The sequence below is a fragment of the Diadema antillarum genome, unplaced genomic scaffold (assembly GCF_040938485.1).
Source record: "Diadema antillarum isolate AM-2024a unplaced genomic scaffold, OU_Dant_1.0 seq00000386_RagTag, whole genome shotgun sequence".
Taxonomy (NCBI): Eukaryota; Metazoa; Echinodermata; class Echinoidea; order Diadematoida; family Diadematidae; genus Diadema; species Diadema antillarum.
Genome location: NW_027271384.1, coordinates 1,415,065 through 1,429,073, shown reverse-complemented (window position 1 = coordinate 1,429,073; position 14,009 = coordinate 1,415,065). Strand labels below are relative to the sequence as shown.

Below are 14,009 nucleotides of genomic sequence, written 5' to 3'. Positions count from 1 at the left end.
TCTCCCGATATCAATCAAAATATGAATCACGCACAAACTGCTTTCATCCCAAAATATGACCATTATGTACCAGAGCAAATAATGCAAGTGGTAAAAATGGTACATGACGAAACACACACACATACATAAAACAAACACAGAATGTGTGTATAACTATATAACTGCACATTGATGGTAGTGAATTTCGAAGCCATGCAAGGAAGTCGTGGCACTCATTCTGAGTTTGATTTCAGTCATCTTGAAGATATTTCAGGTGTTTAATGACTTATACGACTGTTTCCATGCCAACAGGATGATACAAAAGTTAAAATACACTTCGATAGTTTTTCATGCCTTCTAGGCAGTGCCATGCATTTTATGTTCATTCGTCAGCAATCTCAGCTCTACTAATGTGTCTGTTTTCAATCAACTCAACACAATCAATAACAGCATCCAAATATTCATTATCTTAACTTCATGTTTTGTTTTATTTTGATGATGACCATCACATGGAATGGCTGTTGATAATTATGATGTGCAGAGATACTATTCTTCTGCTGAAGAAATTACATTCTTTTACGCTGTTGCCGTGGAAACAACCATTTTTGGGCACAGGAGATCCAAATTAAATGACAGTCATTCTTAATGTTGTTGTTGTTGTTTTTTTTTTGAAAATGTATTTACGGATGTATTTACAAATTTTTCATATTGTAAAATGACAGATATAGTGTATGGTTTATTTTTCTTACCCTCATTCAATTTGATTTTGATACGTTACCATGGAAACTCCCCCGGCAGTCACACTTACCATCACTGTAACAGCAAATATGCATAGTATGATATTATGATGAGAAGTATCATTGAATGTGTATAATATTTTGAATGCTTTTTTGTAATGGAAAGTTTGAGAATATTCCACAAAATTGAAAATTTTATCATACCGTTTCATTAAAAGTGGCCATCTTCTCAAGCGAAAACTACCATGACTTATACAATGACCCAGATATTCATTGCAATCAAATTCAACGGCCTACTATGCCTTTTTATATAGCTTTCTCTGAAACTCCAGCATTTCTGGATACGTTGCCATGGTAACGGCCCTTGTTGTAGTAACTTTCACTTCCACTATAACAACAAACAAGCATCTGATGATATCTGAGTGTCCTATAGATAATATAAGATCATTATTACCTACGATTGTGTTTAAACTTTTAATGCTTTTTAATGCAGAGTTTATAACTTACCACTAGATTGAACATTCTGATATACCATCCATCTAATGGCTATCTTTTTACACTATCACGATTTTTAAAATGACCCAGATGTTTTATTGCAATCAAACAGCCGAGCAAGCGTTTTATGTTACTGAAATATGGCTTATTCTAAAACTCCAACATTTCATGATGCGTTGCTATGGTAACGGCCTTGGCAGTCACACTCGTCATCACTGTAACAGCAAACATACATTCTCATATGATAGCTGGGTGTCCTATAATGATAGAAAAAACATCATGTCCCATCATAATTGAGTAGGAATTATTCATTAAAAGTTTGGGAATTTTTCCACAAAATTGTCAATTTTGTCATACCATTTCCGTAGTAACAGCCATCTTTGTGCTCTACAATGACTTCAAAACGACCCAGATATTTATTGCAGTCAAACGACAGGTTCGGAAAACTTTAGCTTCTGCTATGGGAAACTGCATAGCTTTTACGTATATTGCAGAAACAATGCAGAGTCTCTATAATCTATTGCTCGACATACAATGCTCAATTCGTTACCGAAACGATTTAATAAAATGGAAAGCATATTCTGCTGTCCTTTCCGCATAATAATATCTTATTAATTCGTATATGGAATAATAAAGCATGTTCGGTCAAGGTTGATGAACTACACTAGGCATCAAGCCAGGAAACTGATGTATATGCCATTCAACTGTGATGATCTGTCATTAATATAGGCTATTTCGCCGAATATTATCAATGAGAAAGCAAAGAGGATATTGATATTAACGTATATGTCATGTAATAATGTAATGTACATCATATTTGTCCTGTATCTTGCTTCTTAATTTATACCTAATATGATATTGGTGGGTTTTTTTTTAATAATGAGAAACCCTACGTTGGCAAATATTCTGATCTTGCAGACACTGAGAAAGTGCTTTAACAACGTCCCAAGGTTTTAGACGGCTTGTTGTTGCTGTTGTTTCTGTTGTTTTAGGTAAAAGAGTTTTCAATGTATAATAAAGTGTTGATGAAATTATCATATTAGAACAATGTAGTAGCTGACGACATTAGTGTTTGATAATCTTAATCAGTACCACTCAGTCCTGCTGATTTATATACAATTAGTCATCACAGTTTTTTAATAACGTCGCCTTTTTTCATTAAGGTACATCACTGATGTCAGAACTTCTAAAGATTGATGAAATGGATAAGAAATTGTTGATAGAATTATCACATTAGACTATGTATGTAGCTAACGACATTAGTGTTAGATAGTCTTAATCAATGTTTAACACTCAGTTCTGCTGATTTTACATCACAGTTACTGAACAACATCTCCTTCTTTCATTGAGGTACTATTGCTGATGCCAGAACGTGTGAAAGACACGATATCATATTCTTTCCAATTCTTTGCGGCGTTCAAATTTAGCGTTTAATGCTGTACACACAATACACTTGTTCTTTACGAATTTGGTGTAGGCCTATATACGTAATAGTACATGTATACCCCATTTATGTACATCTAAGGGAGATATGGATTTTTCGCTATGCACTTAATATTCTTTTATTATTTTATTTTATCATTTTCAGATTTGAGGTTTAAAGCGGTATTTCCTGTCCTTCACTTTGTAGAATTTTATGGTTGGATTAACAAGTTTACATCTACATGCATCCAATTGGCTGTTTTGTCTTGTATTTCAAGTGCATTCTACTATACTTAATCTCAGCATCACAAGATACTGCATACTTTTACTTCAAAATGATGCGTTGTAGTTTTGCTAATTTCATCAAAATCGGGTGGCTGGAATTAAAAAAAACAACCAATAAGCTCATTAGAATTTCACCGTTCAATCATTTAAAATGACGCAGTTGTAGAAGTTCAAATAAAGTGGTGATCTTTTCAGAGGACATCAACTGCATTTGGACCTGTGTGGTGTTCTCCGCCGCGGAGTCAAAAAAACAACAACAGTGCATTGATTGTGTGTTGACAAAAAAAAAAAAAAAAATAACATAATAGTCTCTTAACCGGAATTATACGATTTGGGAATTATTCCATTCGTTGTTGTTGGCAGTCATGTCAGAATTCTGAGTTTTGTTAATTGCAGAACTTATATGTTTCATGTTTATATGGTTCAATGTTTCATATTACATATTAATGCATCAGCATAATAATAATAAAAATAATTATGATGCACATACATAGTGTTTGTGTGCCCGTGTGTGAGTCGGTGTGTGTATCGGTGTGTGCAAGGTATACCATAATATTTATATGTAGGCCTATACCATCCATGCCTCGGGTCGTTTAGACTATAGAAGCCACATTCGCATGCACGGTGACTTATGTGGAGAAAAAACAAACAAACAAACAAATAAATCACAGTAAAATATATCAATGTATGTTATCTTTTCCAAGCATTTGAAATATTGCCGACTAATATCGGGGTGAGAAATTTCGTGAAAGATTAGGTACATGACTATTACAAAAACATACAAAGAAACAAACAAGAATGACCGATTTCCAAATGATACCAGTAATTCGTGTCTTATTCAAATTCATGAAATTCTTCCGTCGAGATGTTTTCATTGCATCTGATTGACAAACTGCCCTACATCAACATGAATAAGCACTGAATTGATCAGTGTTTTAGTAATAGCCATGATTTTAAAAAAAAAATCATGAGGGTACATAGTATTACTTGAGCAGGATTCGAACCTACGACCTCCTGATCACCGGACAGGCGTCATCTCAATCGACCACCGAGTTTTCACCCGACAGCAAGTGTTGGTTCTAATCCTTATGGCATGCAGCGGGTATACTGCGTATTTATTCAAATTCATGAAATTCTTCCGTCGAGATGTTTTCATTACAACTGATTGGAAAATTGCCCTACATCGACGTGAATTATTCACGTCGATGTAGAGCAATTTGTCCATCAGTTGCAATACGTGTCATGCAAACAATGTTGTAAATACAGTAGAGTCATGTATGACTACTCCTTGTTGTACATGCGTATTTTACGTGCATGTATGTACACAGCAGATATTAAACGATTTCAAGAGAGAAAGAATGTGTTTGAGAAGAGAAAAAAGAGAGAGATAGAGGGGGAGAGAATAATTCTTTAGAAATGATCACGCATTTCAACACAATATTGTACATTGCCCGCAATAAAAAGGATGTACGATATCCCGAACTTTATTACATTTAGCATAATTTTACGTGTACTTTTATGGTTTAATTTCATCGTGATGACATTGTACCTGATTGGGTATCGAATAATTTTGTATATTTAAACTTCGAGCCCCAAGCAGTATACTTATAGACATTATATTCCTGTCTGGCGCCTCATCATGATCACAATCACAAGACTCTGGTGTCACAATCATAAAGACCACGTTAGTCAGTGGTGTAACTACGGGGGAGGGGGGGGGGCACGTGCCCCCCCCCCCCCCCCCCCATCCGCTGATTAAAAAAAAAACTTGTCAAAATGGTAATTCAAAGCTTAGGAAACATGAAAGTGCGATCAAGAAATAAGATATTTTTCTAAGATTTCTTTTAACCATTATTATAGAGGTAGGCCTATTGATAGTGTAAAACATTGTTCAAAAAGCCCGGATCCGACAAAAGATTTTAATTCAGCGTGATTCCTTGTTGGCATTCTGAATATAAACAGGATTTAAGCAGTGTACTCAGAACATCCGAACGGCAAAAGAGTCGCTGCAATGTTGCGCAGTGTGATGTAGAATGTACATCTTTGTATACCTTACGCTTCGTTATCAATACAAATATACCATTAGGTATTATCAAAGCTATAGATCATTGATTTTGCAGTGTTGCTTAACATACTAGTCTATATTTAAAATGGCTCACATTTCCAATATTATTTAAGACTTGACCTGGGCTATTTCCTAAGTCTTCCATGTATATAAAAAAAAACACACACACACAAACACAAACAATATAATATAGGGGATGCTCTAAAGTGCAGATTTGGGACATCCTTCCCCCGCTTGATCACTTCGACGCGGCCCCTCGCTGGTCTTACCTCCCCCAATCATGAACATAAACCGACACCCTTGACTACCAGTGGCGGATCCGGGGGCGCACCGGGCGCCCCCTCCTCTTAATTTCCAACGCGAAAAAATATAGGTACAAACGGTAGTTTTTGAACTGTAAAATGCCGAAATTTTCAAGCTCGCTCGCTCCGCTCGCTCGCATTAAATCGTTATGCCATTCTCCTGAGATGTTACTGCCAGTAATTGCTAGCAGTTGCGCCCAGTGCGCCCCCCCCCCTTAATCTAAAAAGCGAAAAGATGTAGCTACAAACGGCAGTTTGGGGACGGTAAATGTCAAAATTTTGAAGCTCGCTCGCTTCGCTCGCTCGCATTTAATCGTTATGCCATTCTCATGATGCTGCTACCTGTAATTGCCAGCAGTTGCGCCCGGTGCGCCCCCCCCCCCCCCTAATTTCCAAAGCGAAAACAGATAGCTACAAACGGTAGTTTGGGGACTGTAAAATGTCAAAATTTTCAAGCTCGCCCGCTTCGCTCACTCGCATTTAATCGTTATGCCATTCTGATGTTACTGCCAGTAATTGCCAGCACTGAGTTGCGCCCAGTGCGCCCCCCGCCCCTTAATTTCCGAAGCGAAAAAATATAGCTACGAACGACAGTTTTTTGACTGTAAAATGCCAAAATTATCAAGTTCGTTCGCTTCGCTCGCACGCATTTAATCGTTATGCCACTCTCCTAATGTTGCTTCCAGTAACTGACAGCAGTTGCGACGGTGCGTCCCCCCCCCCCTTAATTTCCAAAGCGAAAATATATAGCTACAAACGACATTTTTTGGACTGTAAAATGGCAAAATTTTCACGCTCGCTCGCTTCGCTCGCTCGCATTTAACTGTTATGCAATTCTCCTGCTGTTGCTGCCAGTAATTTGTCGTTACACACCGTCATTTCATAATCCATGTAAGGAAAACTTACAATCATGTTGCTCAATGACTGCGCTGTGGAATGTATCACATTAAATTCCGTATTGTGTAGTCCCCATTAAGTTTGCAGACTGACAGCGCGCGCACACACACATACACACGCACACCAGCACAAGCATACACACCCTCAAAATTACTTTTCCACGAGGTGCCCCCCCCCCATAGATGTCGTGACCCACGGTACGCCATTGACGTTAGTGATTCGTCTGTATGATACTCGTCCCGCCATGAAATAAATATTCATGTATTTTGCTTTTCTCTCGTGTTTGTGCAACCGTGCAATATTGACGACGATGACGATGATGGCGTGTTTTTTTAATAATATAATATAGGCTCATTCGTTGTATCGAGGGCTGAATTAAAAACAACATACGGTATGAAAATAGATTGTTTTGCGCCATTTCAAAAAGAGTCATATTGAAATAACATCACCATCAAAGAAATATTGTATATAATGAGTAGATAATATAGGGCATTGGCAATGTTTCGAGAACAACTTCTTTAATGCACAAAAGAAACGAAAATAAAAGCGAAAAAGACAAACGATAATGAACGAACCTATAAACATGAAATTCTAGAATTTTTCATTTTTCATACAGTTAAAATGATCCGGTTGGTTGTATCCTGTTGGCTGAAAGGTGAATTATATTTTTTGCCCCGGAATGGATAGACAATTACGGTAGGCCTAACTGAAAATGTGATCATCAAGATATCGACAGAAACAAAAATGTATATCAACGTGATCTGTAACATCAAGCCAACCTTGTCTTATTGGAGGGGTAAAAAAAAGGTGATAATCTAAACATCGCCACGTATATACACTGTAAAAACATCGGTGTTAGATTTAACACCACGGGTGTTAAATCTAACACCGATCAAACTTCAATAGAGGACCACACCCAGAGGTGTAGAAAATGCACTGTGATGGTGTTGAAAAGTGTACACCTGACACTTCGTGGTGTTAATTTGACACTGTACCTGGTGTTATTTTGACACTGTACTGGTGTTGATTAAAAAATGACACCACATGGTGTTGATTTGATATTTGTTGGTGTTAATATCAATGGTTTAACACCCGTCCAGCTTCAATAAGAGACCACACCAGCTGGTGTTACTTTGCTGTAAATTTATTTTCACATTTTTTCAAAAATCTAGTATTTTAATGTAAAATTCATGATCGTCTTGTTTAAATTAAAAATCAACAAGAAGTGCAGTTACTATGAAACTTAAAAATTTAACACCATAAATGAGCACCGAAAATTTAACACCAGCTCGGTGTTCACTATTTAACACCGGACTTTTTGCAGTGTATAGGCACAGACTTCCAAAGAGATGAGTGATATGGATATAATGTGAAATGCGTAGGGCCTATCGTAGCTCTCCTCACGAAAAGCACTAGGGATTCTACGTGTAACAAAGTTCTCAAAATGACTTTTAACGCAATGCACTGACTGCACTTCAGATAATTAGTGCGGGCCCGATGCCACCTACAAAGTGGATGGAACACCTACTGTCAGGATTTGTGATGAAACCCTTTCTTCAAAAAGAATAAAACAAACAAACAAACAAACCAACAAACAAACAAAACCAAAACCCCAAAACAAACAAACAAACAAACAAACAACAAATGAGTACTATTATGATAATGAACTTACCTTTGTATTTCATAAATTATGTCACATATACACAATGCACTATCAAGATAATCTAAGGATTACATAGGCGGGCCCTACAACATCTATGTGCGTGATATGTTGTCATTTTCTCTGACTAGCCCTTTTATAAACATTGTACTTATCTTGCGATTTACAAAATTGTATCATTGTTCACAGCGGTCTTTTTGTTGTATTATTGTGCCATTATGTATTAAAATGTTATAATCATGTGTGTTGGAAATGAAATAAAAACGAAACGAAACGCTTTATAGGTATAAGGTCTACATTATAGAATCTGTGTGTTTCGAACCAACGAACCTTCGGCATATAAACGAACATCACCAATTTATTCATTCATTTGGGTTTTTTCTTTGATTTTTCATATCTATGATATGCCATAACAAAGATGCGTGCAATAAATTAGTAAGTTTCTGTAACATGCGGGTAAAGAGATGATAATAAACACTAGCTTCATAAAATTGTCAACTGACAGTTCGATCGTCAACTAACAATCGATTACACTGTATTCGGTTACATCTTCAACTATTATATATACGGTTAGACTAGACAATTTTTTGTCATTAGTTATGATGACTTCGTATTACAAATTCAAAAGGTAGCATGAACCAACGCCCTTCCCATCTGCAACTGGCACCTGCATCTTTCACATATCAGCTGGAGAAATTATATCCTTAGTGAAAATTCTGCACCGATATCTGCATGTGCACTTCATTTTCACCACGGGATATTGGTGAAACTCCCCCGTGTACACTTCTGCGTGTTCTCGATGTAAGGGGAATTGCGTTATTGCACTTGCGGGCGTGTATTTGCAATGCACATGACTACTAAGTACAGTGCACATCCCAATACACACGGGATCACGATCACAGCATAGCACAGTAAAACGTAAACAGTAGATTACGGCGAACTTCAACCCACGGAGGTAGTGCTACACTCAGTTTTCTTACACGTTCAGATCACACAAATCGGACTGAACTAGGCAAATTGAATCGTTTTCTTGAATCTAGCGTATTTGGTAGTACTGTATGCTATTGTCACCGATAACAGCGTGATCCAAGGAGTTCTAAAATATGCACGATAAGGAGAGATATTACCAGCAGCAAGAAGTTGGCGATCAGCAAAAGATGTTGACGGACGGGGCTAGTCACGAGAGTTTGTTGAGTGACGAGTTGGTGGTGGATGATGATGTAGAAGACGATGATGATTTCGATGATGAGGCGGATGGATCGAGGGACGATGAGCTGGAAGATACGCTGAGTAAATGGACGAACTACATACACGGTTGGCAGGACCGTTGGGTGGTGCTAAAAGGTGGAACCCTGTCGTATTTCAAGTCCAAGAATGAGATGCAGTCTGGATGCAGAGGCTCCATAAGCCTGGCGAGAGCTGTCATTGAGGTGACTAATTACAGCTACCGTAGGCATAGCTGGGACTACTACATGGCAGGGGAAGCTTTGATTGGGGATGTAGACGATATCCTAAACCTAGGCCTTCTTCATGTTTTCATTTTAGGATTTCTTAAGCTTTCACATTTTTCTTCAACTGGTAGGAGGTGGCCAGTGGCAGTGCAGTGCAGTATTAATTATCATCATAATTAGCCTTCGACTAATTAAAAATTTACAACAACATGACTGATAATTTGGGTTGTTAATAGGAAACCTGATTTTGAAACCTTGGCAACAGGAAACAAAACATCACATGCTCTATCTTAAAGGGACTGTACAGTACCGGTTGAGGTGGGGATTCATGTTTTGAACATTCCTAAGTGAGATAATGAGAAACCTCTCATGAAATATGAAAGAGCATGTAATTTTAAGAAGGATTCAACCTTTATTTGATGAAAATTGGTTTTCAAATGGCCGAGATATCCCAAAAAGTGGTAATAATAAAAGGCGACATGCCACGCCTTTTATTAGGATCTCTTTGTTTTACCTTGTTTTGGGATATCTCAGCCATTTCAAAACAGATTTTTACCAAACCAACTTTTGATACCCCTTAGAATTGCATGCTCTTTGACATCTCATAGAGTGGTTTCTGAATATCTCGCAAAATGTTAAAAGTTGAATACTCACCTCAACCAGAACTGTACACACCCTTTAACATTACACTGTACATTGTCATTGCACTGTGTACCGGTATATTTAGATAATGTTCAGAACTACAGACATGTATTAAATTTATATCCCCAAAAGTGCATGATACTAAAAGTGAAAGTGCCATTATGAAATTATGTATCCAGTTCAATTTGCATTTGGCTATCAGCTATGACTGTACATGTGGTACAGAGTGCACTGATTTCATTCCAAGTAGATCTATAAGGTACAGACGTTTGTTACTATGTGTACCTATTAGGTTACTCATCTCAGTTTTGGACAGGTCAAAGTCCTTATTTTAGACATGATTCTAGTAATACTGTTGTCTCGAAGGTAGCAATCCTAGCATGCGATGCTTGCATTTACAATGTAGAAGGATTTATCAAGGGATTTTGAGTGGGCTAACAACATAAAAAATGTACAGTTCACTATCAAAGCAAGTGATTGGTGTAGTAGTAACACTACAGTACAGCAATTCAAAAAAAAAAAAAAAAAAAGGAAATGAAATTACCAGAACCATTCTGTATTGTTTTCTTCTTCTTTTTTGATACTTCACAGATACACGAGTTTGATCATCTCAGATTCGATGTCAGTATCAATGACAGCATGTGGTACCTGCGGACCAAGACCAAGGAGGCGCGACAGAACTGGATCGACTGCCTGGAGACCCAGAAGGCGATGGCGGAAGCAGAGAGTAGCAGCCTCCAGAGGCATGGCTCAATGCTGTCTCTCCACTCTGGAGCCAGTCTTACCTCTTCGTCCTCCTTTAAGGTAATGGGTAGTGTGATGCAACTCTTCTCAAATATTTACTTCACCCTTTCCCTTCTCCCTCTCCCTACCCCCTTACCCCCCCCCCCCCCCCCCCCCCCCTGGCACAAAAAACCCAGAACAAAACAAAACAAAACAAACATCCACTTACAGTTGAGTCTCCAACATTTCTGCGTACAACCACTACAGTGTGTGTATACTGTAGTCTGTCTTTCATATGGGCCTCTCTTTTCACATGTGGAGTGGAAATGAAATTTAAAGTGATTTGAAGAAGAAATGGACTGATTTGCAATTAGATTTGATTGTTATTATTTTCATTGTTTAATCTTCAATGTTGTCATTATTTCTAGTTTGATAGTAGTAGTAGTAGTTTGATAGTAGCAGTAGTGCTACTACTACTACTACATGTACTACTATTACTGAGTACATGTAGTTCTAATTGAGTACTTAGTGTTATTCCCATCTTCATTCTATATCTTTATCTGTTTGTTTATTATTTATTGATATACAGTAGTATAGTTTTCATAACGCATTGTGTATAAAGTATTTGAAGAGCACCATATCCACCTTACCTACAGGTCTGTAGGGGCTCAAAGTGGTGCAAAGTACAACATGATTACAAAAACACACTGTAATGGAGTATTTGAATGCAATGGAACTGTGATGAATTTTGTCAAGTTTTTTTTTTTTCATAATCATTATCATCATTATCACTTCTGTAACCTGCTGCCTTTCAGTATGCTGCAACTTCAATGCTTCTTTTTTTTTTTTCAGTACTTTTCCACAAAGTGACAGGAAACCCTCCTACATATGGATCATGTACATGTACATGTACATTTTACTTGAAAAAAGAAAAGAAAACAAAAACAATTCCAAGTGTACTAACACACATTTCAGTTCAGCTACGTGAGTGTTAGTTTATTTTCAACCACGAAACCACATTGTGGTTACATTTACAACGGAGCTAATGCTGTGGCGGATGCAACTGAAGCTAATACAGATTAATGAAGCTGGTTCTTCACTGATTCTAATGAAGCTAATTCTACAGAGATGCAATGTACACATACAGCTGTACTCGTGTCTTGCTAAATTGCATCTAGAGTTATACAGTGTAAGTTTTTTAGATATTTATATAGAGAGTGCTTGATGCACATTGTATTGCAGATAGTGTACAAAATATGTTGTGGGCAGCTGCATTTTGAAGTTTGCTTCGTGATCATAACTTTGACTGCATTTTTGTGATTGTAGGTGGCCCTTGCAATGGTAATTCATAAGGAGGTTAGCACAGAATATGATTATACCGCCAAATCAGGGCATACAACAGTTTTAAATCAGCGTTGGTGAAAAAGCAAATATCTTACTGAGAACTCACCATAATACAGTCAAGAGAAATAGGTGATACTGCCAAACTGCTGCCTTTAGCAAACTGTGCCAAAAAATTGTTGGCAAATTCTGTCACAAATTGCCATGCAAGTCCTTGCCAAATAAAAAGCAAGTCCTTGAAAATTGTGGAGTTTTAAGCATGAAATCTGTGAAGCCTTGCTGTGATCATTGAGACGGGTTTGCATATACCCCTTTTGCTTCATCTCATCCAGAAGGGGCGGGGATTGGCGGAGAAGCTGGCAGAAATGGAGACATTCAGGGATATTTTGTGCAGGCAGATTGACACCTTGCAGAGCTTCTTCGATACCTGCGCAGAGGCCAACCCGCGGAAGTGGCCAGAAGAACCATGTGAGTGAAAAAAAATGACTCCTTCTGTTTCCAGCAAGTGCCAATTCTTAGAAGTTTCTAAAGAGGGGGTCGTTGCTGTTTTGTTTTGTCTTCTTTTGTTTTGTTTTTTGTTTGTTTGTTTGTTTTTGGTTGCAGTTCTTTTTTTTGAGAGAGAGAGAGAATTGATATTACACTATATATGTGGGACAATGGTGCTACAATGTTGTCCACTCACATTGTTGGATACATGTTGAGTATGCAACATGCATTGAATAAAACCAAGTTGACTTCAAATGTAAAGTTAAAAATGTCCAAACTTCTTTGAACAGGATAATTCAAACAAAGCAGTAAAGGTACAATATGTTTTAAATATTGTTCGTGTATTTCTTTTTTGATGAGAGGTTCATGTATAATAAGTCTTGTTATATATTCATAATCCCAGTTGAACAATGTAGAAAATCATGAGAGTCATTTCAGGGCTCTCCTGTGACAATGAACAGGGTAATAATTAAATTTTGCTACAGAGAATGAAAATTCATATCCCCAAATTATCATCAATAAAGTTCATGGTGCAAAGTTCCCTTTGGTTGTAACAAAATTTTGATATGATAAAAGAAATGTGCTGGTCCCAAGGACTTCATTATAATTGGATTCGCCTTCATATGTGTTGAATTGCAGTGAATGGGGGATTTTCCATAGAGGAAAGAGGGGGGGGGGGGAGAATAACCCTACAATAATCTGCTCAATAGGAACGTACATTGTACACTTTACCTGGTTTGCAATATATGAAAACAGACTTTTACTACTCATTTGTTGTATGAACCCATAGATGCATGACATACTGTGTTATAATTATATCATGGTCTTCAACAGCTGAGGACAAAACTGTGAGAGGAATTTGTTTCCTCAAACTGGATGGCTCAAAGTTTGACTTGTACAGAATTTACAGCACACTGAACTCTGTAACACAGTACCAGCAGAAGGCATTACAAGCAGCAATAATGCTACATGTGTGTTAGGCTGCCATAAATATGTACGCCTGTACATGAAGCATGTATCACTTTCACAAAGTGTCATAATACATGTTTTTGTAAGCAGTTAAAAACTCCAGTTTGTACAGTTTGTATGTTCTCACTATAAACAGACACAGCATGGTGCCAGTGATTAGACATTTGAGTCAACAGTCGATGTGACAGTACAGTACAATGTACATGTACTGTACCTCACAAAACACTGGAATTTTGAGTTGTTGTGCATACCCTCCAGTGGATAAAATAAAATGCATTATCCTTCAGTATATTAGTTCAGCTTCAGTAAACATTTCTGACAAGTTAAGTGCAGTGTGTACAGTAAGTGCCTACAATTGTACGTGTACATACACAACCTGTATGAGTGTATTTTCCCCCGGAAATGTTGTGTTGTACCAGTTATGTGTTTATGAATATAACACAGACCTTAATAAAGAAGTGAAAAACAAGTGAAACTAGAATCAAAGCAATGTGCACACTAGGTCAGGTGTCGTGTTAAGTTTGCAGACATGATGAGCTAAACCTTGAGATAAAT

The 14,009-nt window shown here is 37.4% G+C and overlaps 1 protein-coding gene across 1 annotated transcript in view; it reads left to right on the top strand.

Annotated features, from left to right (window-relative positions):
- The first annotated feature begins 8,776 nt into the window (after positions 1-8,776).
- Positions 8,777-14,009, top strand: part of LOC139731903 (ceramide transfer protein-like) — an 86,505-nt gene continuing 81,272 nt past the window's right edge. Inside the window, exons 1-3 of the mRNA XM_071642777.1 lie at positions 8,777-9,272; positions 10,527-10,739; positions 12,332-12,467. Coding sequence (XP_071498878.1) covers positions 8,946-9,272; positions 10,527-10,739; positions 12,332-12,467 — 676 coding nt within the window. The 5' untranslated portion in view covers positions 8,777-8,945. The remainder of the gene's footprint in view (positions 9,273-10,526; positions 10,740-12,331; positions 12,468-14,009) is intronic.